The sequence below is a fragment of the Aspergillus viridinutans genome (assembly GCF_018404265.1).
Source record: "Aspergillus viridinutans IFM 47045 DNA, scaffold_8, whole genome shotgun sequence".
In the NCBI taxonomy this organism is placed as follows: domain Eukaryota; kingdom Fungi; phylum Ascomycota; class Eurotiomycetes; order Eurotiales; family Aspergillaceae; genus Aspergillus; species Aspergillus viridinutans.
In genome coordinates this window covers 1,643,907-1,670,832 of record NW_025091224.1, presented here as the reverse complement: position 1 = coordinate 1,670,832, position 26,926 = coordinate 1,643,907, and the positions used below count along the sequence as shown (strand labels likewise).

General features: G+C 49.4%; 9 protein-coding genes across 9 annotated transcripts; 4 read left to right on the top strand and 5 right to left on the bottom strand.

Annotated features, from left to right (window-relative positions):
* Positions 1–21: 21 nt before the first annotated feature.
* Positions 22–4,448, top strand: Aspvir_009567 (Pfs domain protein; the record flags this gene model as incomplete). Its single annotated transcript, XM_043272708.1, has 3 exons — positions 22–1,021; positions 1,102–1,909; positions 1,976–4,448. 3 exons carry the CDS (start codon positions 22–24, stop codon positions 4,446–4,448), a joined length of 4,281 nt encoding a protein of 1,426 aa, XP_043128643.1.
* A 352-nt stretch (positions 4,449–4,800) lies between these two features.
* Positions 4,801–6,446, bottom strand: Aspvir_009566 (putative FAD-dependent oxygenase; the record flags this gene model as incomplete). Its single annotated transcript, XM_043272707.1, has 3 exons — positions 4,801–5,436; positions 5,487–6,098; positions 6,168–6,446. The coding sequence occupies 3 exons, from the start codon at positions 6,444–6,446 to the stop codon at positions 4,801–4,803; spliced, it is 1,527 nt and encodes a 508-aa protein (XP_043128642.1).
* Positions 6,447–7,035: 589 nt separating this feature from the next.
* Aspvir_009565 (uncharacterized protein) lies at positions 7,036–8,537 on the top strand (the record flags this gene model as incomplete). Its single annotated transcript, XM_043272706.1, has 6 exons — positions 7,036–7,215; positions 7,273–7,400; positions 7,460–7,559; positions 7,612–7,753; positions 7,818–8,026; positions 8,088–8,537. 6 exons carry the CDS (start codon positions 7,036–7,038, stop codon positions 8,535–8,537), a joined length of 1,209 nt encoding a protein of 402 aa, XP_043128641.1.
* A 1,268-nt stretch (positions 8,538–9,805) lies between these two features.
* Positions 9,806–10,429, bottom strand: Aspvir_009564 (uncharacterized protein; the record flags this gene model as incomplete). The annotated part of the gene is made up of 1 exon (XM_043272705.1): positions 9,806–10,429. One exon carries the CDS (start codon positions 10,427–10,429, stop codon positions 9,806–9,808), a length of 624 nt encoding a protein of 207 aa, XP_043128640.1.
* A 1,330-nt stretch (positions 10,430–11,759) lies between these two features.
* Positions 11,760–14,797, top strand: Aspvir_009563 (uncharacterized protein; the record flags this gene model as incomplete). Its single annotated transcript, XM_043272704.1, has 2 exons — positions 11,760–14,643; positions 14,697–14,797. 2 exons carry the CDS (start codon positions 11,760–11,762, stop codon positions 14,795–14,797), a joined length of 2,985 nt encoding a protein of 994 aa, XP_043128639.1.
* Positions 14,798–15,315: 518 nt separating this feature from the next.
* On the bottom strand, positions 15,316–15,963 carry Aspvir_009562 (flavin reductase family protein; the record flags this gene model as incomplete). The annotated part of the gene is made up of 1 exon (XM_043272703.1): positions 15,316–15,963. One exon carries the CDS (start codon positions 15,961–15,963, stop codon positions 15,316–15,318), a length of 648 nt encoding a protein of 215 aa, XP_043128638.1.
* Positions 15,964–16,441: 478 nt separating this feature from the next.
* Aspvir_009561 (GNAT family N-acetyltransferase) lies at positions 16,442–16,915 on the bottom strand (the record flags this gene model as incomplete). The annotated part of the gene is made up of 1 exon (XM_043272702.1): positions 16,442–16,915. The coding sequence occupies one exon, from the start codon at positions 16,913–16,915 to the stop codon at positions 16,442–16,444; it is 474 nt and encodes a 157-aa protein (XP_043128637.1).
* Positions 16,916–19,260: 2,345 nt separating this feature from the next.
* On the top strand, positions 19,261–20,062 carry Aspvir_009560 (GPI anchored serine-threonine rich family protein; the record flags this gene model as incomplete). Its single annotated transcript, XM_043272701.1, has 4 exons — positions 19,261–19,385; positions 19,435–19,566; positions 19,617–19,858; positions 19,914–20,062. 4 exons carry the CDS (start codon positions 19,261–19,263, stop codon positions 20,060–20,062), a joined length of 648 nt encoding a protein of 215 aa, XP_043128636.1.
* Positions 20,063–21,136: 1,074 nt separating this feature from the next.
* Aspvir_009559 (alpha-amylase) lies at positions 21,137–22,881 on the bottom strand (the record flags this gene model as incomplete). The annotated part of the gene is made up of 2 exons (XM_043272700.1): positions 21,137–21,802; positions 21,868–22,881. 2 exons carry the CDS (start codon positions 22,879–22,881, stop codon positions 21,137–21,139), a joined length of 1,680 nt encoding a protein of 559 aa, XP_043128635.1.
* Positions 22,882–26,926: the final 4,045 nt, after the last annotated feature.

Below are 26,926 nucleotides of genomic sequence, written 5' to 3'. Positions count from 1 at the left end.
TTATGGCGAGCTCTTAAAGCGATGGCGACTCTAGCGCGGTCCCCCTTCACCAATGAAGAATACACAGTTGGATGGATCTGCGCTCTGGCGGTCGAGCTAGCGGCTGCAAAGGGTATGATGGATGAGGTACATGGGGAGCCACAAACTCCACCAGCTGAGGCGGACAACAACTCGTACATCTTGGGATCCATGGGAAGGTTCAAGGTCGTCGCGGCCCGTCTACCTATACACCAACTCGGTTCCTCCTCCGCAACAGCAGTTGCCAAAGAGATGCTCTTTACGTTTCCGAGAATTCGTGTCGGACTGCTTGTTGGTATTGGCGCAGGTATACCCGACTACGACAATGATGTCGATATCCGCCTGGGGGACGTCGTCATAAGCAGCAGCCCCCAAACTGGAGGAGTCGTTGTCTATGACTTTGGAAAAGCACTTGCAGATGGGTCCTTCGAGAGCCTTTCTGTATTGAACAGCCCTCCAAGGTCCTTGGGCTCTGCCCTTGGAAAGCTCCAAACGGAGCACCTGATGCAAGAGAACAAGATAGCGTACTATATCGAGCAAAAGCTGGAGAGATTTCCGCTTATGCGCAGCAAGGGATACTCTCATCCTGGTCATTCGGCTGATCGCTTGTTTCAACCCAGCTATCTCCATGCTGCCGGCAAATCCTGCGCCAAATGTGAACCGTCAGCAGAGATTAGCCGCGAACCACGACTGGACGACAGCCCAGTGATCCATTATGGAACCATCGCGTCCGGTAATATGGTCATCAAAGACGCGATTAAACGAGACTTGATTCGGGACAGACATGGTGCGATATGCCTAGAGATGGAGGCAGCAGGTTTGATGAATAATTTTCCTTGTGTTGTCATCCGTGGGATCTCAGATTACGCCGATTCCCATAAGAATGACCGCTGGCCGCCATTTGCCGCTGCTACAGCCGCTGCTTGCGCGAAAGAGTTTCTGGAACATGTACAGCCCAAGGCTATTGAGGCCGAACCTGCAGTTAAAGATATCCTGTATCAAGGTCTGTGTTACTTCCCAGCTAAAACATGAATTCCACGGATGAGCCCTCATATCTGACGTGTAAGATCACGATAAATCTAGTCCATGACGATGTCGCAGAAATCAAGAAATTTGTCATGACCGAACATTCTCAACGTATTCTCGACTGGATCACTGAGTTAGACTTTGACCGTCAACATAACGACAACCTAAAGTCAATGTTAGAAGGAACAGGTCTCTGGCTTCTAGAATCGGAGGAATTCGATCAGTGGATCAGCCAACCTCAACAAACACTGTTCTGCCCCGGAATCCCAGGAGCTGGGAAGACAATCATGTCCTCAATTGTAGTAGAACACCTAAGAACAAAGTTCTTGGGTGACCCAGAGGTGCAGGTTGCGTGCATGTTTTGCAGTTATCAATCAAGCTTCCGGCAGACTACACTCGATTTCTTACGAAGTCTTCTCAGACAACTTGCAACCAAAGGCTCAACCATCCTGCCGAACATTGAACAGATATACAAAAGTCACAGCGGCAATAAAACACGCCCGAGTGCCAAGGAGTTTCAGTCCGAGCTATCACGAACCGCGCAGTCATTCCGGAGCATCTTCGTTGTGATCGATGCCTTGGATGAGTACTGTTCTTCAAACCCAGAAGAGTTGCAAGACTTACTTTCAGCCTTATTCACCTTTCAGAAAGAGGGACCGGTAAATATTCTCGCAACTTCTCGTCCAAACTCAGAGATTATGTCACAGTTCGAGGGATGCATCCAAAGGGAAATCCGGGCGCAAGACGACGATATCTTAAGATATGTAAACACAACGCTGCCTACCTTACTTCGGTCAAAGATCTCGCTGTATCCCAATGTTCAAGATGACGTTCGTCGTGAGGTTGTGAAGAGCGCAGATGGGATGTAAGCTACTAATTAGACCCCTGGCCCATAGATATTTTATCTGACCGCAACCGAACTTTGATCTAGGTTCCTACTTGCCACATTACACATGGACCACTTGAAGGGATATCTTACTGTGGGTGACCTCGAAGAAGCTCTCAATCACTTGCCCCGTGGGAGGACCGGACTCGGGAAAGCATATGATCACGCAATCGATAGAATTAAATCTCAATCGGAACCGTGCTGCCAAATGGCAATGAGGGTTCTGTCTTGGTTGACTTACTGCAAGCGAGCACTCTTTGCCGAGGAGCTTCAACATGCGCTTGGGACTCGGTCTGGCCAAACAACTTTGAACCGCAAGTTCTTGCCGGATATTGACATTATTGATTCAGTCTGCTCGGGCTTGGTTGTTTTCGATCGAAATACCGGACTAATTCGCTTGGTTCACTACACAACGAAAGAGTATCTCTTGGGGCACCCTTCCTTTCGCAATTCAGAAGCAGAAATTGCCCAGACATCCATCACATATCTTTCCTTCGTGGCTTTCTCCAGTGGACGCTGTACAAGCCGTATTGCTTATGACCACCGGCAAGAACTTTACCCTCTTCATCATTACTGCGCGAAGTATTGGGCGGCACATGCCTCAGCGGCTCTGGATACATCGAAAGAATTAATGACGCCTATCCTTGCATTTTTAGAGAAGGAATCAAATGTCCATGCGGCTTGTCAAGCCATGATGACCCATTCTCTCCTAGGTGATAGACCGGGTTGGGCAGATTGGGTTGAATTTTTCCCGCATCGATTGACGGAGTATCGGTTGACAAAGGTACATCTCGCAGCTCATGGTGGTTTAAGAAGCATCATTGCCGAGTATATACGTCAAAATCAGGACGTGGACATTCGAGATTCCAAAGGCAGAACGCCGCTTGCCTATGCTACTAAAGCCGGCCATCTTGACACTACCAGAGTCCTTCTCGAATCAAAGAGTGTCAATCCTAACTCGGAGGATGTGGACGGCCGAACACCTCTATTACACGCAGCTTCTGGGGGATGTAAAGACGTGGTCCAGCTTCTCATCCAATACGGGGCATGGCGAAATCCTACGGATAAATTTGGTTACAATCCGTTATGTGCTGCTGCTTGGTCTGTGGATATTGAGACAATGCGACTTCTACTTGATCACGGTGCTCAAATCAATCAACAGTGCCCGTCTGATTGTGAAGACGATGGTACTCCTCTAATGAACGCCCGGTGTTCAGGAAATAAGGAAGCTGTCTTATTTCTCCTGGAAAGGGGAGCGGATCCCGACTTCCCTAATAAAGGCGGGGAGACGATTCTATCAGCAGCAGCACGCAACAATGATGAAAAGCTAGTAAAGCTACTTCTTGAAAGAGGAGTCCACGTTGACCCCAAAGGCAAATTAGGCGCCACTCCCCTTGCATACGCGGTTGAGAGAGGGTTTCTCGGGATAACAAAGCAGCTTATCAAGGCTGGCGCTGATGTCAATATGCGGAATTATCATGGGCAGAGCGTCCTCATGAGGGTATGCCAATCCGGCCACTCGGACAAAGGCCACGAGGTAATCGGCTACGAGTTCCTCCACGGCGCTAATCCCAACATACAGGACATTTGGATTATCGCACAACTTTTGCTTCAACATGGTGCTGACCCAAACACTACAGAGAGTGACCAAACACCGCTTTTTTTCGCTGTGGTGGGGGGACATGATAGCATCGTCAAGCTACTGCTTGATTACGGTGCCAGACCAGACCACCAAGACGAATTGGGACAAAGACCCATCTTATGGGCGGCTAGACAAAGATTTGAGGCGATTGTGAAAATGCTTATTGACCAGGGTGCAAATGTGAATTGTTCCGACGATTCAAATCAATCACCGCTGCTTTGGGCTCTTGGACAAGGCACGATGGAGGTTAAGGAAAAGATTGGAAGAGGGAGAAGACGTAGGGTGCGGCGTGCTGGTCCAGTTGGCGACATAGAGGCAGTGGTGAGATTGTTGCTTCATAATGGCGCAGATCCAAACACCACTGATAACAAGGGGCGAGGACCTATAGCCTTGTCGGCGGAATGCCATTATGTCTCAAAATCCCTTGTGAAGCTGCTTCTGAAGGCAGGAAGTGATCCTAATAAAAAGGATATGTATGGCCGCACGCCCTTAATGGCCGCCACAGTCCGCGGAGAGGGAAATATTGTGGCAGCACTACTCGAGGCTCCAGATATTGACCGAGATGCAACTGATGTGTTTGGCCGTACAGCACTCATGGAAGCCACTGCAAGAAACCAACGCCGCATTACAAAGCTTTTATCACAAGACCACGGGGACGATCTCGCCTGGGATTCTTTCAATGCTAGTGATAAATTTGGGCTTCGTGGCGACGTAAACTGTGATATATGTGGAGCCTCAACTTTCCGCGAATCTGCGTACATGATAAGCGACGGTGAGGATTCTGATATCTGTTTTGATATCTGCGAGCAGTGCAGGAGATTTGGCGCAACATGCTTGGATGACACACGCCGGTTGGCAAAACGACAGAAAAGATGAAGTCGGCATCGCCCAGGAATTAGGGAATCGGTGGCGGAAATAGAGCGTCTGCTAAAGTGAGTCAAATTAGAATGATATCAGGGCCCCGATGTGCAACCTACTTGAGTAATAGATTGCGCTTACTATAATCGGTGCTGAAGAATCTAACTATATCTGAGTTGGTCATGGGAAAGAAATATGTATCTGTCCTTTACAGTTCGTTACGATGTAAGTCTCGAGGAGAACTGGGATACTCTACTTGCATTGTTGGTACCTATCTTCTGAAGCAAAACTTCTCTATTACTATACTAAAGCGTAGGGGCTCGCCATATGGACTGTACAATGATTCCATGTGACCTCATCATGATTGGCTCTAAGCGATAGGACCATAAAAGCTAAACTTGCCTGCCGGGTCATACTTCTTCTTCAAGGCCTGCAGGCGATCCTGGCGCCACTGTTCACTCCCGTACCACTGCCGCGGCGTCTCATCCCCATAGGCATAGTTGACATACGCGCCAATCTCCTTCAGCCCACTAGCTTGGAAGAGGATCTGACGAAGTTGGTTACCCAGCTGCGCGGCAGCACTGTCGCGGTCCGGCCCGGCGGGCGCGTAGGTGATGAGTGGGGCGGCGAGGAGGTTCTCGTTCCGGAAGGCAAAGGCACTGGACTTGCTGTTGATAGCCCGGACACCTTGCATGGAGTATCCCTCGAACATGAAGATGGAGTTGTTGAACGCCGAGGACCCGCGGGTGGCGGCGGCGAAGATGTCGTATGCCTGCTTCTGGGCGGGGACGTTGTACCCTTGGAGATAGATGGGGAAACGGGGGTTGACGAGGCCGGCCTTTTGGCATGGCGGCGAGGTCGTGGCGATGCCGGTCCATCCGGCGAGATCGGTGTAGCTTCCTCCGATAGATTCGGCGGACAACGGGCCGATGTCGTGGAAGGGCTTAGTGTAGGCTGGGTCGACTGTGTTTACTCCTTCCTGGATGATGTAGAATAGGATGACGGGCTAGGGGTTGTGAGACAAGGCAACAACTTTTGGATAGGGTATATACTTACGTTGTTCGGGTCAGCGGTGGGGATGTTGAGCCAGTACGACCAGTTGATGAGATCCACAGGCTGAGTGCCGTTCTTGAGGAGGTGCTCGTTGGCGGCCTGGTAGACGGCCTCAACTTTATCGCCGCTGAAGATGAGCGTGTCGATTGCCCAGTCGGCGTGCTGGATATCGTAGATCTTGGTGGTCACAGAGGTCACAATGCCGAAGTTGTGACCTGCTCCGTTGAGAGCCCACCAGAGGTCGGATCTTGCGTCGATCGTCTTCAAGCTGCCGTTGGCCAGGACAATATTGGCTGAGACAAACTGATCTGCAACCAGTCCGTGGTGTCCCTGAAGCCATCCATGTCCACCTCCAAGGGCAGGTCCCAGATAGCTGACGCATTCGCATGTTCCGGTGACCGTCTGCTTCCCCGCGGCCCAAAGCTGGTCGGTGACGGTTTTGGAGATGGTACCGCCCCCGATCTTGGCTGTTTGACCATCCTTGGAGATTTCCACGCTGCTCAACTGGTTCAGGTAGATCTCGATGCCATGATCCATCTTGCCGAGGGTGGTAATGGCTCCATGGACGCCATTGTACGCCAGAAAGGGCAAGTTTTTCTTGTTGGCGTATTTCACCTATCACCCAATTAGCAAACTATGCCCATTACCGATGGGAAAAAGAGACAGAGGGGAAGGACAACACACCGTCTCAACGACATCGTTCTCCGTCCCGGGAACCACGACAACATTGACTGTGGGAGCATCCAAAACAGACCACCGTGTGGACGCCTGTTCGAACTCGGCCGACCCAGGGAAATATATCTTGCCAGTACTCGAGAGCTTGTCTCCCAGCTCCTTCAAGTCGGCATCTCCGCGTGGACAAATGCCTCCGAGCCCATCACAGGCAACAGGCACTCTGAAGCAGGATGCGGGTATAGCCGAGGCAGCCAGGGCTGCAACAGCCTTAATTTTGAGCCAGCGCATTGGACTGGCAGCAAGAAGAAAGTTTGACTCAAGCAGAGGAAGGGAAAATGAGAAGGATTCCAGATAGAGAGAATGCACGATTGATTGGCTTCAATCGAGCGCCTAGGTTACATTAAGTACAGGGGCATGTCGCATTTTAACCCCTCGTTCGGGATGGAGTACATCCTTGGCTATTGCAGGTGGCATGAGGGCGCAGGTACCAATTAATAAGACTTCATCTATTCGGCGCAAGGGATTGGTGCACCTATCTTGATCCCTGTCGCATCCCTGCTAGGCTGCTCCTAGGCGCTGAAGAACCTAACGAGATCGGCTATCGTCGTAGACGGGATCCTGGTTACTGATCCGTGTAGCTCCGAGTCTCCGACGCCTGCCAGCATTATGTGATGGACTCGGCAATGACCACGACCGGCAGACGAGGGGGCCAAAAATATACTTTTTCTATTTTTCAGATTTCTTCTTGTTCGATAATACTCTTTCGCTTTTTTTTTTTACTCTCCTCATACATAGAAGAGCTAAGTCCGATGTTGTCAATCTAGGTTCTCGTCAACCCGCCAGTTGGCCATGCTGGCCCGAACGCTTCGTTGCTCTAATGTCGACCGATTCTGCTGCGGACAAAGCTGCCCAGGCAGCCTTGTACAAGTCCACGGTTGAAGGCTGGACGCTGTATTCAATTGGCGTTACGGTGACCCTACTCCGAACCTATTCCCGGGCGCGAGCCGTGGGGTTCAGACACCTGCAAGCCGAAGACTTTCTTGTGTGGGTTGCAATTGTTCGTGGCTCACTCTTGGATGTGTCTTAATCAGTTGCTAATGCCTATTCCGAGCAGGTATTCTACACGGCGCAGACATCTCTTGCGTACTGCGTGGGCCATGTCGCGCATGGCCTTGCGAATAATGGCTTGACCGACGCTCAACGGGCAGCCTTGTCCCCTGATGATCCAGAATACCGATTGAGGTATGTCTAGTTTCGAAGAGTACATAGGATATCATGAGAAGGAACTCACACATATACAGGGTAATTGGCTCGAAAATTCAAGTCGCCGGGTGGACTACGTATTCGGTGTTGATATGGTCGCTCAAGTTGTCCATGCTGGCATTCTACCTCCGACTTACAGTAAGCCTTCAAGGACTCCTTTTAATTGAAATTGTACTCATGCGCTCGACAGGATGGCCTTGGTAATCGGTATCGCAATCCCATCTATGTTGGGTTCGCTCTTGTCATCGGAACATTCCTCGTCAGCGTGATTACGATCTTCACGGCGTGCCGGCCATTCCAAAACTACTGGCAGATCAACCCAGATCCTGGCAGTAAGTCCTACGCCTTTGTTGCGCCCTTGTCCGATCGATCGTTCTCTGACAATTGCTCTTGTAGATACCTGCCAGGCCGCCATATCCAGGCCGATCGTCTGGGCCTCCTTTGCATCCAACGTGTCCACCGATATCTACATCATATTAATCCCCATCCCTATGCTCTGGCGATCCAGCTTGAAACTCATGAAAAAGATCGCAGCAACCATCGTCTTCGGGGCCGGATTGTTCGTTCTCGTCTGCGCGATCCTGAAGAGCGTGTTTGTCTTGGTGGTGAGTCGTGATGTCATATCGGCACCCTCCGGCCGGGAAGCTAACATCGATACCCCCGTAGGACCCCGTCCATGGCGCTCAACTGGCCGGCGAATGGGGAACACGAGAGGCCTTCGTCGCGGTGGTTACTACCAATCTTCCCATGGTCTTCCATCTCTTTCGATCCTGGCTCTCGCGCCTATTTGGCACCGCATTCGGCAGCTCCCAGAAGACGTACAAATTCCCCAGCGGGTTTCAGACGATCGGTGGCGGTGCTGGCGAGTCCTTTAGCCGAAATCGTCGGGGCCCTCCAACCGCTCATCCTATCAGCGCCAACTTGACGTTCAGCGAGAGTGAGGAACGGATAGTGGACGATGTGAAGATGAATAACTTGGAGGCGTTTAGCGCACCCGGCACTGGCCGCGAACATCCTCCCGCCGGTATTGTAGTCTCCAATCAGATTGAGATCACCCATGAGAATAGAAACAGCCATCTCGGTGGGAATGATCAGCCTCGTGGGCGGAGTTGGTGATCAAATCCATAAAAGTCAGATTAGATAGACTTGCAGTTATGAAACGATCTGTTCTCGCCAACTAGGCAAGTTCTGCAGTTTCTACTGCAACTTAATTCAATTCGATTGGACAGTTCGTAGCTAGCTCTTGAGTAACTCAGACGGTAATCAGCTAGTCGTCAGAAATACGAGCGAGAGTGTCCTTCCACCTCCGAAGGTCCGCATTCAGCCTGAGCACGATTTTCAAGGACACACAAGGAGAAAGAGAATGTCAGAGGATGCCAAAGACGTAAAGTATAATGATACGGAATCTCAAATAGCCATGTCCGATACGCTGCATATAACTAACGACGGCAGATGCGTGCTTCTTGGTGACAACCGGGTTGGCAAGTCAACACTCTTGACGCGATATGTAGCCAATCAATTCTATACCCCCGGATTTCGCGTATTCGACAACTGTGCAGTAATGGTCGGGTAGGCTGCATCTGAGACGTCAATCATCGCAGTCGCTAAGATATTCAGTGTTGATGGCCAGCCTTACAGACTGGCGCTTTGGGACACATGGAACGACGAGGAAAGGAACCGGCTACGCCGACTTTCTTATCCCAATACCGACATCTTTCTCGTTTGCTTCTCTGTCGTCAACCGAGAGTCCTTCTCCAGCGTGGAATACTACTGGTTCGATGAACTACGGAGTTGCTGCTTTGGGGTTCCGTGGCTGCTAGTTGGTACTCAGATTGACGCAAGGGACAACAATTCTAGTATAAGAGTCCAGGAAGACTGGAGACGACATGTAACGTGCCAGGAGGGTGAAAGGATGGCCAGGAAGTTAGGCGCGGCCAGATATATTGAGTGCTCTGCTCAGAATCAATTCAATGTGAAGGAGCTCTTTCAAGAGGTAGGCGGTTCTCAGATCATGACACATCCAATATATCGTTGAAGGCATTCATGAGCTGATAATACTACCTGAGATAGGCAATCCGTGTTTCGCAAGAGCCAATGACTGCTGCAAAGTAAAAGAGCACATGTGTGATAGTCTAAAGGTTTATACTCATACAATGGAAGAACCGATCGAAGTCATAGCTGTTCTATTTGTTTAATGATTTAACAATTAGTTACCACCAATCCAGGGCAACCTTCATACCTCAAAGCCAGCACAGGTGTAAGTACAGATATCAACCGTGCTGACCTTGTTTACTCCTCCACCAGACACCAAGAGGAGTATCACCCGAGACACCATAGAACCCCCGACAACTTGTCCCCAGCAGCAACAAATTGTTCTTGTAGGATTACATATCGTTGTTTCCACCAGAGATACATTTATCAAACGGCAGGCCGAGACCACAGTAGGCATTCTCGTTAAAACTGCTGACTGAGCCCAGCTTCAACCACCCGTTCCAGGTGCCGCCATGATCCAGACGCAAGCACTGGGTGCCGCAGATTGTCCCATTCTCCGCATTCCGAATGTACTCTGCGATAGCACCTTGAATAGTAGCTTCCTGCACCGTCATATCGCAGTGCTGGCCAGTTGCATAGAATGACCACTTGACATTATCGAAGGTGCTAGTCATACGTCGACAACTGTCCTGGTCCGAAATGCCCCTGATCACGCCTGCAAGTCGCAGGGATTGGATGAGACAATCTAGAAGGCCCAGACATGCCAGCGTGAGGAGTACTGTGATGAGCATAGCCTGACACACATTGATAGGAGTGCGCTTGCTAGAGGCTCGCTTTCGATGCCAGTCTAGGGCAAGCATGACGAAAACATTGATATTGGCACTGAGCATGTTATTCGGAACACAGTCTTCGCGGAAAACGTAGTACAGTAGGGCGTTGAGACCGATAAAAGTGTGTAGAATGATCGTGGAAAGATATCGCTCGCAAAAGACATGGAAGTCATTGAAGCTAGGCATCGGGGGAGACGATTTCGATGCGGTAAATGCCAGAAATGCTGGATGGGTTTCGTTTGATGATGATGCAAGGAGCTCTGAGTTGTGATGAGATCGTTCACCAAGGGACTAGGAATTCGCGGAAAGTCGAGCGAATCACGGTCGAGTGGTGAGAAGAGAATAAGAGAGTCTTGGAGAAGTCTCCGTTGCAGAGTTTGTAAGTACTAAGTCTAAGCAAGAGTGGCTATAGTGCGGTTTCCCAGTTGGGAAGTCTCGCCTGCTTAGGCAGCATCTGGCGTCAATCCATCTGCAGTTTGGCGGTATAGGGACCAAATAGTAGTTGCCTTTGCTGCATTCCGTTACCTCATGTAGCACGCAGCACCAGCTAAAGTCGGTGTCAGAGTGACGAGGCTGACACCTGCAGTGGGACCAGGATCACCAAGCCTATGTTTGAATTACTTCTAAGAGTCGCGGCTTTTCTGGTGTAGACGAGATGGCAGATATATCTCATGATCATACTCTGCACGACTCAAGAATGCACAGACCTAAAGAATCAACGGAAATAGACTTGTGCACATAGGATCAACAATAGTAATAATGGACCCTGAACATCCCAGATGGACTTATGAAAAAGTCACCATGTTCCTGACCACTACTACGAAATTCCCTTTCCAGGGATTATCTCCTCTGTATGTTCACTGGACACAGGTGGATTAGCCTGATGGACGGAGTAGAGCCGAGAGGGCAAAGAATCATGCCATGTAGGGGGGCCCACACTGTCGGGCTGCCCTCTTGAATCCCTAGAGGCTACAATGGCACTATAGTTCAGCCGATACGATGTTCAGCTTGTCTTTGATCTAAGTACAGAAAACATAATAGCTTGCAATATACCGCAGCAAGGCTCCTGGAAAAGGTATGATAGATACCATATCAATCCACTCGGTGTGACTTGGGAGCCTGTATAGCTTCTATTTTGAAGACAAACAAAGCTATACTCCTTGGATCAGTGACCCAAAGTGGCTAATATGCTTCTTCACTCCGAAAAATGATAGGAGATTTCATTATCGCTTCTTGCTCTTGAGTTCTACAGCCAAGATGACAAAGTTAAAAGTCTATCATGAACATGGAACAATTGAATAGCTAAAATACTAAAGTTTTAATGCCCAAAATGAAGACCAGTGATATGGCTGCACGTGTAGACCATCTGTGTCAGCCTTGTCCATCAGGATCCGAACGCTGATCTCTGTCCTGCAAAGCGCTGGAATGAGCACAGCCACAAAAACCACCAAATAAAGATGAATGCCCGCGACTCGAAATCATCCATCGTCAGGTTCAACACCCGACTCTGTTAAACATGTCGGCTTCCATACAGCGCATCGCAGCAGCAGCAGTGCATGCAGTAGGTGAAGCCAACCTCGCTCTAGCACATGTGAATTTCGATTTTTCCCTGGTCAAGTACGAAGTTCCCGCCGAGCTGCAGCCCATCAGGCAAAGTCTCTCCAAGGCCAGGAAACAGTCAGCTGAGGAAGGGTCCTCCCACATTCTGGCCCGAAGACTAGGCGTGTTATTTCAAGATGTCCTCCCCGAGGTACCTGCGCTGCTGGAGGCATATGGCACCCGAGTGACCGAAATCGTGCAGGAGACGACGGATACAATGGATCAGCCAAAAGGTCTCGCGGAAACCTTCTTTGGATCACATTTGGGAATTGATTACACGACGATCTGGGCCAGTGCCACGAGTGGCAGGTCTGTGCTTCGAATGCATCTTTTAGCGTGCATGCTAGCTCGGATCTGGTCACCGCAGGAAGCGACGGCCATCTGGGCTGAGCTAGTCAGTCATCGACAGATGGAGATCAAACAGCAGGCGGCCATGTCGGGAGACATCGAGGGTTATACTTTGGCGCAGGCAGCGGCATCCCACGAGATCAACCGCTTATCACTGAGCAGTTGGGACGCCAGTGCTCGTGCTTGGCTTGAAGTGGCAGATAGAGCCTGTGTCCGACAGCAAGATCAAATTAGGTTGATCGTGAATAATCTGTCGGTGGCCGTCAAGGCCGCCGGGAATCATAATGGCCGGACTTCTTCCAGCAAGGAGAATTCTTCTGATAGCGTGATCCAGAACCTCAGCTGCGCTTTGACTGCTCTTGACAAGTTAATCAGGGGAGAGCCTCAGCGGATCATTGACGGTGGAGTTCTGCTTGGCCTCACTTCCTGGCATATTTACCCAGACCTAGTAGTCCTGGGCTCGGTTACGCGAGAGATTCGTCAGAAGGATCCGTTGGTCCAAGACGGGGGGATAGTCACCATATCGATCGCTTCCCGTTCCGATTCAGACCGATCTAGGTCCCCAAACGGAGTCTACTGGTCCCTGCCCCTGGCCAGTCTTAGATACTATGGAACTGTCCAACGGGAGCGCTCGACCATGCATGACTCTAGGTTGACCGTAGCACAGCTACAGGCGCTCGTCCTGGGGGCTTCCTTGGATTCGCCTGCGCATGCATCAATCGCCGGAAAAATCTTCAAGCTACTATGGGCCATGTTTTACAGTCGCTATCAGGTGCAACTGCAAGAGAGCAGGGGCGACGCGCTGCCATTATCGGACAAGTTTGCGGATGCAATGAAAGAGAGCGTCCTCGGTTTCAAACAAAATATGAAGGTCTTGCAGCTGATATATGTCTTCATGGATGGAATAGACCTTTTATCCTCAGAGGACGAAATCCAAAGAAAAGCTGCCCTTCAGCTTCTGAAGTATGGAGCCAACTACGGAAAATCGTGGATCGGAGCTGAAGGCAATTCACCGCAATCATTCTTCGGATTAGCAAATCTGCCATCTATTCTCCATATGGTCAGCAGCCCGGAGGCCCGGGTGGAAATTTTGCGAAGGATGTGTTTAGAACACTCTCTGGATGATGCTCATCACATCATTCGTCTTCGTACAGCAGAGGATGGCTGGATATACGTATCCGTCAAGGCGACAGCGAACCGGGACATCCCTCGGAGCGGTGCGAAACGAAAGCGTAGCGAATACGAAGGAGAGGCGCCAGGTATCGACCAGCAACTTCACGTTCCGGACGGTGAGAGCTGGATTTGCTTCCCTCCCTCAGGAGATGAGAAGAGCGGCCAACATAACGTTGCCCTTGAGGAGCTCTATGCCAATATGGAACAACTTGGTGAATTGCAACCGTACGGACAAGCAGCAGAAGGATCTCCCTCAAGTCAGAGGGACTTGAGGGAGCCCCTTCTGAGTGATGCTATCTTCTACGAATTGCTGGACGACAATCCGGACTTTGGTCGGTATGTGTACTTTGACTTTGTTATGGGCGTGCACAATCTAGCGGCAGTGTACTCCAGACGGCCAGAGGGTAAAATGCCATTGCAGCAAAAGACGCCAACCACCGTTCCTCTAGACTTCCTTCACAGCTTGCTAGAGAGGAATCTTATACGTTCCGACGTTGCAGCTCGTTATCTTTATGACGACTTCGACACAGAGCGAACCTCTCATGGTTATTCTTTACTCGCACTAGGGAGAATCGTGGACTACTACAAGCGGCATCTACCACGGACTACCGTCTCAATCAACGTCATCAAGAAGCCGTTAAATTCATGGAAGTGGACGGCTTCGCTCGTCTCCGAACTTGAATTCCTGCCAATAGCGGCGTACCAACAAGCTCGTGATGGCCACGTACAAGACACAATCTACCCGAGCCCTTTGTCCCGCGAGCATGCGTTCGCAGCGATCTTGCAACTCGAATCTGGCACAGTCAACGTCGATAATACAGACCTTACCCGCGTAATGGCAATCTCGAGTGGAAACTCCCTTTTCATTGCCAAACGCCTTATTCACGACCCCATTCCTTCGATTGAGATGACCTCATGCGCCGTGGCCCACGTGGTCGGCAATGTAGGCAAGCCCGGTATCTCATTGCTAACTGCGCCACTCGAGCTGGAAATCCGAAAGCATGATCTTGAGCGATGGCGTTTCATTAATCACTATCCCTTCGATGGGGACCAGTCCGGCGGGAGATTCGAAGGCACATCCATCCATCTGTCGTTTACAGGTTTCGAAGTCCCCGTCACCCTTGAATCCTCCAGTTATCGTGAGATGGAGGCATACTACCTCGAGACAAAAGTAGCCATGAATGACGGGGGAGAATGGGTCGCCGATCTAGATATATTGCGAGGCTTAGCGGACCCGCGGCTTGAGGTTCGAGGGCTGGAGGGTAATAACTGTGTGCATGGTTCGACTTTCACCAATTTAGGACTCGACATAGTCTCTATTGATTGCTGGGAGGAAATCCTAGAGCCGCCAAACCAAATTTTAGTATTACGTTCCGGGGGTTCATGGATGGCGCGATTGGCCGCTGTGAGCATCGCATATTCCAGGGGGTATAGGTGTATATGTTTGCCGACAGATCGTCCGATTTGTTGGACCTGCGTTCTGTGTCGATTGCAGCTCGATACAGGCGAGATTATCCTGCTTGTTTACTGAACTGTCGGTAGACTCAGGACAATACTCAGGCCGAATCCGGTTGTTCATCCATCAGAATACGATTAAGGAACCAGGCGCTGGGCTACGTAACTGCAAGGCAAGGATAGAGAGAACCGCCTCTTTGGAGGTGAGTATCCAGCGTCAATGTCGCTGGAAGTATTAAGGGTGCTCCGTTGACTCATTGAGACATCGTTTCGCTCTCCGGAAACGTCTGCAGACCTTTTAATGGCTTCTGTTTCCTCGTCCATCGCGACGTGTATCCCGGATACGTGGTGACTGACGGCTTTGATTGAACCGTACGATTTTCTCACAGTCGGAGTGCCTCTTGCAGTAGTGCTCAATAACGGCGCCACTCATGGTATTCATCTACTTCGCTTGTAAGGCAGATAACCAGGAATCGCAATATTCAAAGGTTGCGGATTTATACACGGTAACTCTCCTCGTCAATCTTTGCAAGGATCGAGTCAGCCAGCTTTCCATCCTTCAATCCATAAAGATTCTGAAACGACATGATCATCGGTTTCCATTTATCAGGATCAATCCTGTTCGCATACCCAGGAAGTCGCAGCTCATCCAAAACATGAGTCTTTACGACCTCAACCTCAATGGCCATGAGGCACCCCTGCAACTCCACCGGTGCGTCTTTGAAAAGCTTATGGACATCCACAACCTCAGCTTCCATGTGGACCGGACACTCCTGGACCCGTGGAGGCTGTACGAGATCCGAAGATACTGGAGTCAATCCCGCGATGCCGAACTTGTCTTTCTCGTATCGATAGCCTCGCTGGACCTTGCTTGCGGGCACGTCTTTGGTGCCGGTTGTTCGGGCCAGAGCATTAACACATTGGACCATGTCATCACTCGGAAGATTGAGCACGCACTGTCGAGTGCGGATGATGTTGGCGGTTGTCTGTGAACTCCGTCCCAGCCCTAGGACGGCACGATTTCCCAACCACCAGGCTGATGATATAGGGGCGATGTTCGGTGATCCATCTTCGTTGACTGTTGTCACAAGAACGACCGGGGTGCCCCAGTAAAAGATGGCAGGCGAAATGACAGAATGGCCCATGATAGTGTCAGGCAGTCAAACGAGCAAATTGAATGGCTGTTGGAGGAATTGACAAGGATGGTGAGCATTGATTTTCATCCGCGTGGTATTGTTTTGAGCTTATATACACCATCATCAAAGTACTGACTCGGACTTGAGCAATTTAATTGGTCATATCCATGTCAGTGTCATGTTATTGCCCTTTTGCGTTGACAGTCTCGATTGTGGATTCTCGTATCTATCCATTACTGGCCAATTTGACAGCAAGCCATCCATATTTTCCCGGAACCTGGATAGGAATAATAATCTATCAGCTTAGTTCTGACCTTCCATATTGCCTTTAATCTAACGAATTAGAACAAAGCACATACTGAGAATAGCAATATTGCTACTCCACACGCGGGCCTTGAAGCTCGAGACCAAAACATCAAAAGGCCTTTAGGGACTAGCAATCATCACTGTTCTCATTCATAGGCATACCCACATCAAGAATTCTCAATCACTTCGACGGTTCGCCCCTCTCCATAACCATCATCATCCCGAGCTCCTTCGGCGCCGACTCCACAAACCCATTCTTCGCATACAGTCTTCTCCCAGGCTCATCAGCAAGCAGATTCACATACGGCTTCCCCTTCGGTGCCTCACTGCAAATCTTCGCCAGAAGCTTCTTGAGAATGATATCTCCCAATCCTTTCCGCTGATGATCGGGCAGGACTGCCATGTCGGCGATGTGGAAATACCACCCGCCATCACCGATAATGCGGCCCATCCCCACGGGAGTCGATGTTCCTGATGATTCATCTTCGAATGTCACGTAGCAGCCGTACCAGCTGCCCTGAGCAACGGCGGTCGCCTGTGCCTTGGTCTTGGGGGTGAGACCTGAAGCGGCGCGGAGGTGGAGATAATCGATGACTGCGGGGTAGCCCTCATGGAGACGGTAGTTGGGAGGGAGTGCTGGGATGGAGGAAGACATTTTTGATTCTGGATTGCTGTTATCAGAATGGATAGTAGTCTGGAGCATATACTTCGTATTCTTCGTGAGTGTTGCTCATTGAATATTAATGTTGCGAAGACAGCAGGCAACAGTAGGCAGCAACCCCGTCAATCAGTTCCGAGATAAGCAGAAATAAGCATTTTTCCCTTAAAACCTCCCCTTCTAGGATATTGTCAATTGCGTCAGATACAAGAAAAATCTTTGTCATCTATCATACAGAGACGAGGTTACCAGTATAGGCATTTAATCCATCATGTTAATGTCCTCTTGAGGCTTTTCGCATGCATAGATAGCGTCTTCGATGATGCATCAATATATATTTATCACCATTAGCTTCAGTACCAGAACGCTGCTCAATAATCACAATTTGCTTTTGGAGTAAGTTGTAATATCCTGATTTTTTATTTCGTTTATCTCTACATCAGCAGGAACAAGCATAATCTAATACTATACTGTCATCCAGTTCAACTGGCGGTCGTAAAGGTGAGCATTGAAGATGGCATCAAATCATAGTCAATAGCAGTTCTAGAATACTTGTTCCGCAGTTCCATGACAGGCTTGGCCATGCTTGGTAGTTCTCAATCCGTCAACATCTCTACGTGTGTATCAACTAGCATCTCGGAGGATTGTTCGGTTCTGCAGTATCACCACTGTGGCCGAAGAAATCATATATGGTAAAAAAGCCTACTCTAGATGCTTGTACAGCTATTCAGTATGAATTTTCAGCAAGTACGGTGCCGAGTCCACTCCGAAGGATTCACCTCGGCAACAAGCAGATGACTATTGCTGGGAGGGCGGAATAAGCCGAACGGATCAGCACAGAAAATGGCCAAAATTCGCCATGTGCAGTTGCCACGGATGGCCCGAGAACTGCGGGTGCCTGGAGGTTCAGGTTCGGAGACCAAACAGCACATCAGATCCAGGCACCCAATAATAGTACTGAGCCACTTGATGTGCCTTGGGTTGAAGGTCTTCGATTTTCGGAAACCAGAAGATCGTCTCCATAAATAGAAGACCGTTGTGTGCCCTATGGCAGACCATCACATGCTTTTCTGTTTATCCACCCTACTGCTAAAGAGGTATGTCAACGTAAGAATCATAAAGCATTAGTCACTACGGGCTAATAGGCTTCAATAGCCCAATGATACTACTGAGTAGACTAGTCCAACAGATTTTTACTCTGCATAAGCATGATAAGAGTGCTTCCTGTTAGCTTAGGACCATGATTACAAACACAGTACGAAATACTCCGTAAAGTAAGTGTCCTGAAACTGGTAAATACTCCGTATTGTCGAAGAAATCTCTGCAACAGCAAAGTCTGGGTCGGCCAATAGCGGACTCTTGGCAGTGGAGGCAGATTCTCATTGGTCTTGTCTCGATGCCAAATGATCCATTAATGGTCTTTGGAAAATCTAAGCAAATTGATTATTGCATGATTATTACCCTGTATTGTTCCAATTCCCGCAGATTCCTTGAGGTAGTACTCCGTACAAGCACACCGATCCGGTAATCCGTGCTGGAACTTGACCAGAGGCAACTCCTTCAATCAGGATCCAGGAGGACACAACAGGGCGTAGGATACGTGGAGCATTGACTGCCCTTGTTGATAGAAAGGTAGTCACCGTAAGACATGTTTTGTTGCACTGCTCTTGATTGGAGAGGTCAAGGCGCAATGGCCCGACCCTTTGACACGAAATCTTGCAGCTCTGCTGTTACTTGACCAAGGTTCGGAAATTTGTGTATCTACAACAAGAGAGTTTTGATTATTGCTGGCAATTATGATGCAATTGAAGGAGATTGAAGGGTCCGAGGGGCATAAAGCAAGGGCCTTGGCCCTGTGGATACGATCAGGGTCTGATGGCGGTCCTGTAGTGCATGAGCCGGCTTCTGGAATAGAAGTTACAGCTGCATTAACCGAGTAAGGCTACTGTGTATACAAATTAAATGTACTGAGAATAGACCGTGTTATTGATCTGGTTGATTTCGATCAGATCCATCGATTGCATCTCAACCATCACGGCGGATGGATACCTGACTGATAGCAGGAGTGGTTCATAGTTGACTCACCCTTGGCTCCTGATGCTGTGATAGGGCTCTGCAAGGGTAAGACATGGCCAGATAATATGGGGTGTCTCTGCTATTTATAAATTTGGCAGTAAGACTCGATGCTAGATATAAAATATCAATTCCCTGTGTCCTCGGCGCTCTCTGTTTCATCTTCATTCATCACTTCACTACCAGTCACTCGTTTGTCTGACTTCTGCAGCCATATTTAATTTTAATACATTTGAATAGACTTTACTTTTCAATCACTCGCTATCAAAATGCGTTTCGCTTTGACTCTCACTGCCTTGGTCGGCTCTGCCGCCGCTCTGTCCATCACCTCTCCCAAGAAGGACCAGGATGTTGACCTCAGCGAGAAGACCACCGTCGAATGGAGCTCTGTCAGGTACTCAGCTTATACACCGTTGCCATGTGTTGCATACTAATAAGGATAGCTCCGACCCCTCTACCTTCGACATCTACCTCGTCAAGATGAACTCCTACCCTCCCGTCAACAAGCTGATCGCCGAGAACGTCAAGACCAGCGACGGCTCCTACACCATCGACGGTCTCTCCACAGACAGCGGGTACGTCTATTTCTCTCGCAACACACCCTTCATATACTGATCCGTCTCAGATCCGGCTACCAGGTCAACTTTGTCTCCAAGGATCCCCAGAACAGCGGCATCCTCGCCCAGTCCCAGCAGTTCAAGGTCGAGTCCTCCGGCTCCTCGACCACCTCCGACTCTGCTTCTAGCAACACTGCTACCGGGTCCTCGTCTACGGCCTCTCATTCTAGCACCGGTACGGTCTCTACCATTGCCTCTGCCTCTGGCACTGCCTCTGCCTCCACCATGAGCACCTCCGCCTCCGGCACTGGTTAGTCGCCTGTCCTGGCGTCTTCAAGAACTCTACTAACAATCTCCCTCTGCAGCTTCCAAGACTGCCTCCTCCACCGCCAGCCACAACGCCTCCTCCACCGCTTCCGGCACCAGCACCCCCAGCACCAGCCCCAACGGTGCCGGCTCGCTCGCCATCCCCGCCGGCTCTCTTCTGCTGGGTCTCGCCGTCCTGGCTCTGTAAACGTGAACTCTCATCTTTGAAACGAATGATCCGGTTCGCGCAGCCAGATATCTACACAGTAGATAGATGACACCCGCCGTGTACTGGACGTGTACGTGTACTGCTTGTATGTATATGGGGATCTGCAATTCGCATTACTAGACTATCTGTCCTTATCATCACTATCACTACCACTACCACTATCCTATCCACATAATTAATGCAATGCGTTTGCTTTTGCCCTTGCGTGCTTCGCTCTGCAGTCGATAGATCACATTGTCAATGATTCTATTGTAATACTGTCCTTGACCCCTGTACGAAGATAAGCACATACTCCAGGTACGACTTGTATTTCAAACGCATGCAAGGCGTTACCTCGTGCAGGGATGTAGGCAGTCTGTCATGGACTCATGGTACGCAGTACTCCCTATGGGGAAGTTGCCTTATTCCAGGATCCAGTCTACGTAATCGGTTTGAAACCTATGCCATAAAACCAAGGTATTTTTGCGGCTAGGTCGGATGTTTTCATGGCAAGAACACGAGAATACCTTAGGTATTGCTGAGTTGGGGTTGAGTTAACTTACCAGGGTCCAATGCAGGAGTATATTACGTGTGCAGAATAGGTATGGTATCAGGTACCAAAACTCAGACACCGATTCTGAGACAGTCGAGACTTTGGAGTCAATATCCTCATTGGCTGATGTGCAAGACTGTGTCACTCTGCTGTGATTCGACAACCCGATTGGGGAAACTAGTCGAAGTCAAATCGGGTCGCTGGAGGAGCAAGATTCAACCCTCATCAGTCCTCACAGTGATGACGAGGCTGCGTGTGGTGAGATTGGAATACGGGTCCATTAGGCCAGACGCTGCGGAGTGAGAGGATCTATACGAGGCTCGGTGAGGATTTTGTCCAATAATAAATGCCTAGGCAACGACGGTGCGGCTGAAAGGACGGACATTCAAGCTATGTACATTCGGATATAATATATAAACATGCATTTACAGAACATTACCGAGATACTGCCATCCCACGGAAATGACGTGAAAAAAAGAATAAATAGATAGGGTATGCACAAGGAAAAAAAAGTGCTTAAATCAAATCCCAAACCCCAGCCCAGCGACTATTGACACAAAAACAGAGAACAGAATCATCAGCGGTATCCCCGCCGGCGTCATCGACAACACACCCGCAGACCCTGACGCTGCCGGCTTGCCCGTCTTCAGCTCTACATAGCTGACGTTTGACTCGGAGTAGCCGCATAGCCCACTGCCGGACATGAGGTTCGCGGGGAAGAAAACGTGGGGCTCGCCCTTGTCCATGGAAACGACGAGCTCACCGGCCGCGTTGACGGTATAGTTGACGCAGTTGAGGACATCCATCGCCACTACACCGGGGTTAAAGCTTACGGGCATGTGCAGGTCGTACAGCGCTTTCTGGTTGGCGCCCTGCGTCGAGAGGAGCATGATGGTCTGGCGGCCCTCGACACCCTTGCGGAAGGCGAGCTCGCTGGAGCCCTGGTAGACCGGGTAAGTCTCGATATTGAGATAGTTGTTGTCGAGGTTGTATGCGTGTTTGCGGATGCGGTTGAGTTTGCCGACCAGCTTATACAGCTCGGCGTCGGTGTTGTAGCCGGACAGCCAGACGGCTTCTCGGTTACTGTTGTTGGCGTGATAATTTCCGTGAAAATGCTGCTCCTGCCCCTGGTACATAATCGGGATGCCGTCGAAGAGGATGTTGAACGTGACTACATTCTTTGCGAGCTAAACAGGGGTTCAGTTCATCAGCTGGGAGCGGGGGATTCTTGGGGGAAAGGGTCGGTCCCTACCGCCATGTCTGAGGTCATGTTGGCAAACCGGTCCACGTCGTGGCTCTCCGTGAAGATGGTCATGGATGTGACATCGTGACAGCTGTTCTTCATCACTTCTACAACGTTTGCCAGTGAACTCGTGTTGCCCTTGGTGAAGGCATCTATGACGGAATTGTAGACGGGGAAGTTGGGAACGCTGGTGATGTAGTTGTTCTTGTAGTCGCAGATGATGTCCACTTCTTTCTGGAACACCTCCCCGGTCATGAAGGTGTCGCTGATGGCCTTGCCGAAGTTGGCCAGGAAGCCTGTGTCAACGTGCTTGGCCGCATCAATACGCAGCCCGTCAATCGAGTAGGTTGCGATCATGTCCTGCGCCCACTTCTCCAGCGTGCTCTGGACCTCGGCATGTTCGGTGAAGAGATCGGGTAGTGCCACAACTTCATCACCAGTTTGACACAATTGCGCTTCGGTGAAATTATCCCAGTTTACGATTTTACAGTAGGGGTGATAGTAGCTGGAGCTGTCGAACGGCTTGAGCGTCGAGTATTCGATATGGGTGGCCGGGTCGCTGCCGTTGGTGATGTAGGCCATATTGTTGATGACCGTATCCATCATGAGGAACATGCCCCGCTTATGCACTTCGGCACTCAGATCCAGCAGATCCTGCTTCGTGCCGAAATACGGGTTGAGGCTGTAGATTTCCTCCGGCCAATATCCATGGTAGGCTTCGCCGTACGACACCCGGCCCTCCACGTTCTTAATGACGGGAGAGATCATGACCGCATCGAACCCCATTCCCTGGATGTAATCCAGATGGTCAATCGTTCCTCGCCATGTCCCTCCGCAGCGAATGTTCTCGGACGCCACGCATCGCGCTGTCGTCGACCCGTCAGTGCGAGCGAACCGATCCGTCATGGTCTGATAAATGGCTCTGGGTTTCCATTGCGCCGTGTTTGCTGCGAGCGACGAGGCGACCAGGAGGGAAAGAGAAAGGATGTGCATGCATCGCCGTGATATCCAAGGCGAACTCATGGTCGGAACATTGATCTGAAGGCTGACTCAGTGATGGGGTATGATGCAACAAATGGTGATGTGCTGATCCAAGCTTGGCACGACGGTGTCTCGTTTGGATTGAAATCCTGAAGTCCCACAACAGAATCGAATTATCCGTGATTTGGCAAGTTCCAGACACGTTGATGCAATATGTTGACGTGATAGGGAATAATTTTCGTCGAGACTTCTCAGAACCGCTGGTGCAGGCTAGAATGGCGACGAGGGCTAGAATATTAGAGAATAAAGACGAAAGAACAATGAACTTGTAGGAATAAACTCAAAATAGCGAGGGACGACAGGGTAAAGAACGACAGGCCTGATCGCAGGCAGGATATAGAACGAATGACGATGGTAGGAGAAGGAAGAGACAGAGATTAAACAGGGCCAACGAGAGAAGCAGCAAGAAAGGGCCTGGAACGCAAGATTGAAGGGAGTAGCGAGAGAGAGGGGAGGAAACACAAAGGAGAAGTCAGGCGGGAAGGGTTTCCTGCTTTGCTGCAGAAACTTTAGATTAAAAGAGTGGAATTGTGGGGGAAGCCATCAGAACCATTCCTCTAGTGATTCTAGTCTATCCATTTTTCTCCAGGATTTTCCTTGGTGAATGGCCGATGATGGACATGTGATCTTTTGGCCAGAGTGGAGGTTGTTGTTGTATTGCCTCTTCAGTCTTTCTTTTACATAGCAAGGTACTTGCATGTGTTCGATTTGATCTCTACCGAAGTTACTCCCTAAAGGTACAATCCAGACTGCGGTGCCTGGTACCTGCGTTTGTGAGGACATGTCCTGGGTCTTCTGGGTACAACCCGCACATAGCCGGACCAGACCATGAATGACCACTTGACCAGTATATAGTCTTAAGCTATGTTGCTTCGGAGCACCTCCGCAGAATTAGAATAGATCTTTAACTTCATGAGCACCTGAAGAAACTAGACAGAAGCACTGGATTGATAGTATTTAATAATATAGGATAACCTGATGATTATTGTTGATTGTCCTCGTGAGGGGCCCTCTGTCTTAAGTTCCTTGCATTATTCATGAACCACTGATTGTCCAATGGCAGATCCTCTCCACATCAGGAGATCAGAGCGGCACTTCCAGTCCGAATTCGGGGCGGGTTCTCAGTCGTCCATATGGCTCAAGTGCCGCGCCCACATTTCCTCTTGTGGCTAGGCAGTTCCCCTATGCCGCCTTATTCGACACATCCAAGTCATTATTCTCACACGACGATCAAATAATAGTCTACTACTACATCGATACTACATACTCCAGATGCAGCATGTCAGTGGCTGGAGTGCGGTGATGTCCACAGTGGCGAGAAGTACTTGGTACCTGACTTGACCCGAGTGCTTAGCTGCGTCGGAGCCCTGAAGTCTGACCATCTTGATGGGAGTCAATCAGGGGAGAAAGCTTTACAGTCGTGTCGTGTCACACAAGGAATCTCATCGTCACATGAGTTTAAGCGCACCATTGTGGGATGGAGATGTCCAGGAACAAAAACATTGGCTAAAAAGGAGGAAAGGGGAGTATTAACATGGAGTAATAATAACTTGGAAGGAAGCAGTCGAGTACTTGGATGTGATCTCACCATAATATTATTAAGACAAGAAACATGTCTCAGACGATCAGTCATAGGCAGTCTTGATTAGGCATAGTTCTTTTGAGCCGATTTGAAATGAATGCAGTTAACTACTCTGTATGAGGAATATATATCTTGTGTGGTTCTTATTTTTCTACATATCTAGACTCTAGGGTGCTTGACATGATGATGCATCTCTATCACCTGTCATCAAAGAATGCGCATAATGATTGCCAAGTTGAGAATTCTGTCCCCCATTCTCGAAGTAGGCTAATGATCCTGATAGATACTGTATGAATACTAAGTTTGAACTATAATACAATACAATACCAGAAATATTAGATTGATGATTTGTCTACTCTCTGTATCAGCCTCCAAACTATGGAGGACTAGAGGTAATCATGGAGGTAATTTACCGTCTGTAACTGTCTCCGGTAAATGTATGGTAACGTACAGGTCCTGTTCTAGGAGATTCGGTTCCCAGACCCTTAGCTTCAAATAGTCTTAGCTAGCCAACCACGGAAAATTCTGAGCAATTATTAGCAAATGTCTTACAGAAGGATTCACCAGGCCCACTTCGGACCGATGCTCGGCTTCCTCCCGTCGATTCTTAACCAGAGATCTGGTATTTCAATCGCTGACATCCATGGTCCATCCTCTGTACCTGTCGACACTATGGGAAATTAAAACTGCAAACATTGCTTTTCAGCTGGAAAAGCCTTATGGAGTATGGATCGGAGTAGAGGAGAGTCGAGTCTGTGGCACCATCCTCGAAGTCAAGATACGAACAGACTTTGAGAGCTGCTAGTGTAAGAGACCAGGGTCTGGAGTTGACACTTTGACCGACTCCGACGCCACCGTCACGCCACGACGCACTAGTGAATTAGTCACCACTCACCAGCGCCCCTGATAACAATTCTATTGTTCCTTCGGATAGACCGTCCATGGCCCCGGGAGATCCAGTTGATAAACAATTTTTGCTCCAGATGGTTCATGAACATGAAGCCATGCCTCTATGAATGGACGTCTTTTCACATCGTATGCCGAGAAAAGAAACTCGATATAAACCTCATCTCTTGTAAAACTGAGCTACAGAGCTCTGAAGGCATCTTCTTAATTCATACAATAATATGACACGGACATCTGGCCCGATACGTCAAAGTGATGCAACCATAGCAAGATAACAGTCTTGGCAGACCTCGTTCTCACCATTCTCATTGGACTGCCCGAGCAGTAATGCCCCTGATGAAACCCGAGGATGCTGTTCAACCCCGTCGCTCGTCGCGATTCGTCGTTGTTGACCTGATAATGAGACAAGCGGACATCCATCGTCCAAGATATGTGCGCTGTCATCGCAGATTTGTGCGCCAAAGTCCAATAGGAAGCCTACTTCCTTTCCGGGACATTACTGTAAGACATTTGTTTCAATCTTTTATCCTCTGTTATCCTTCGTAGTGGACATGGTAGAGGACCTATTCCCTACAGTCTCAACCTTCAACCGACCAACTTCAACGAATTGAAGAAAAAGCCCACAGTCGCTCTATAGAATCAATAATGACTGGTATCAAGAACATAGACCCTCAGTTAAAGCAAAAAGTTTTCTCGTTCTTGGCGGAAAAAGTTGCACAAGCGGATCGCCCGGAAGGAATAGCCATTACCGATTATTTATAGTATCCGTATTGTCGCCCCGATCTGGTATTGAGAAGCGATTCAACGCCTTATAAGTGGCTTGAGCTCATTGGGCACAACGTAGGGTCCTAGGGCCAAATCGCAGACCAGACTCGAGGAAATCACCGTTGAGCTTCCACTCCATACCCACCCTGGCCCACGGAACAATCCATCGAAGGGTCTGTTGATGGGTCTTTTCACGATGTTACAGAGTAAGCTTTACGAGATGGAATGGCCTCTGTATTCGCCGAGAAATGCTGGGCTCACCGGATTTGCTTTTCTGCCTGTTTTTCTTTTCGGCAGCTCTGTTTCTTGGGATGGAGCATTCAGCTTTCAGCCGCTGTCCCCTCTTGTAAGATACTTTCCAAGAGTCCCAGCAGTCGGATTGGTTGTCTGCTGGGGCTCTGCCTTGTGGCTTTCTGGTCCACGACTTTTATCAACCGTGTAGTTAGACCGACACACGGTTCGAGCCGCTTACTTCCACGCTACAGGATCCAATATAGTAAAAAGGAAAATAAAGCAAAAAAGGAGAAGGAGAAAAAAAAAAGAGAAACGTGGGAACGAGAACAAGGGACCGTAATGATGGACGTGAAGAGGCGAAGAGAAGTCCATGAGATCTTATGTGGAGAGTAGGACAGCTCTTAAGTTGCAAGTAAGATAAGAAAGACATCATCACCATGTGCTGAAATAATCCCCTCTTTTGCCTGAATCCTCTTTGCTACTGCGTACTTCTACTTCCAATTTGATAACGGCTCTATTATCCAGTCTGCTGCAAAGACA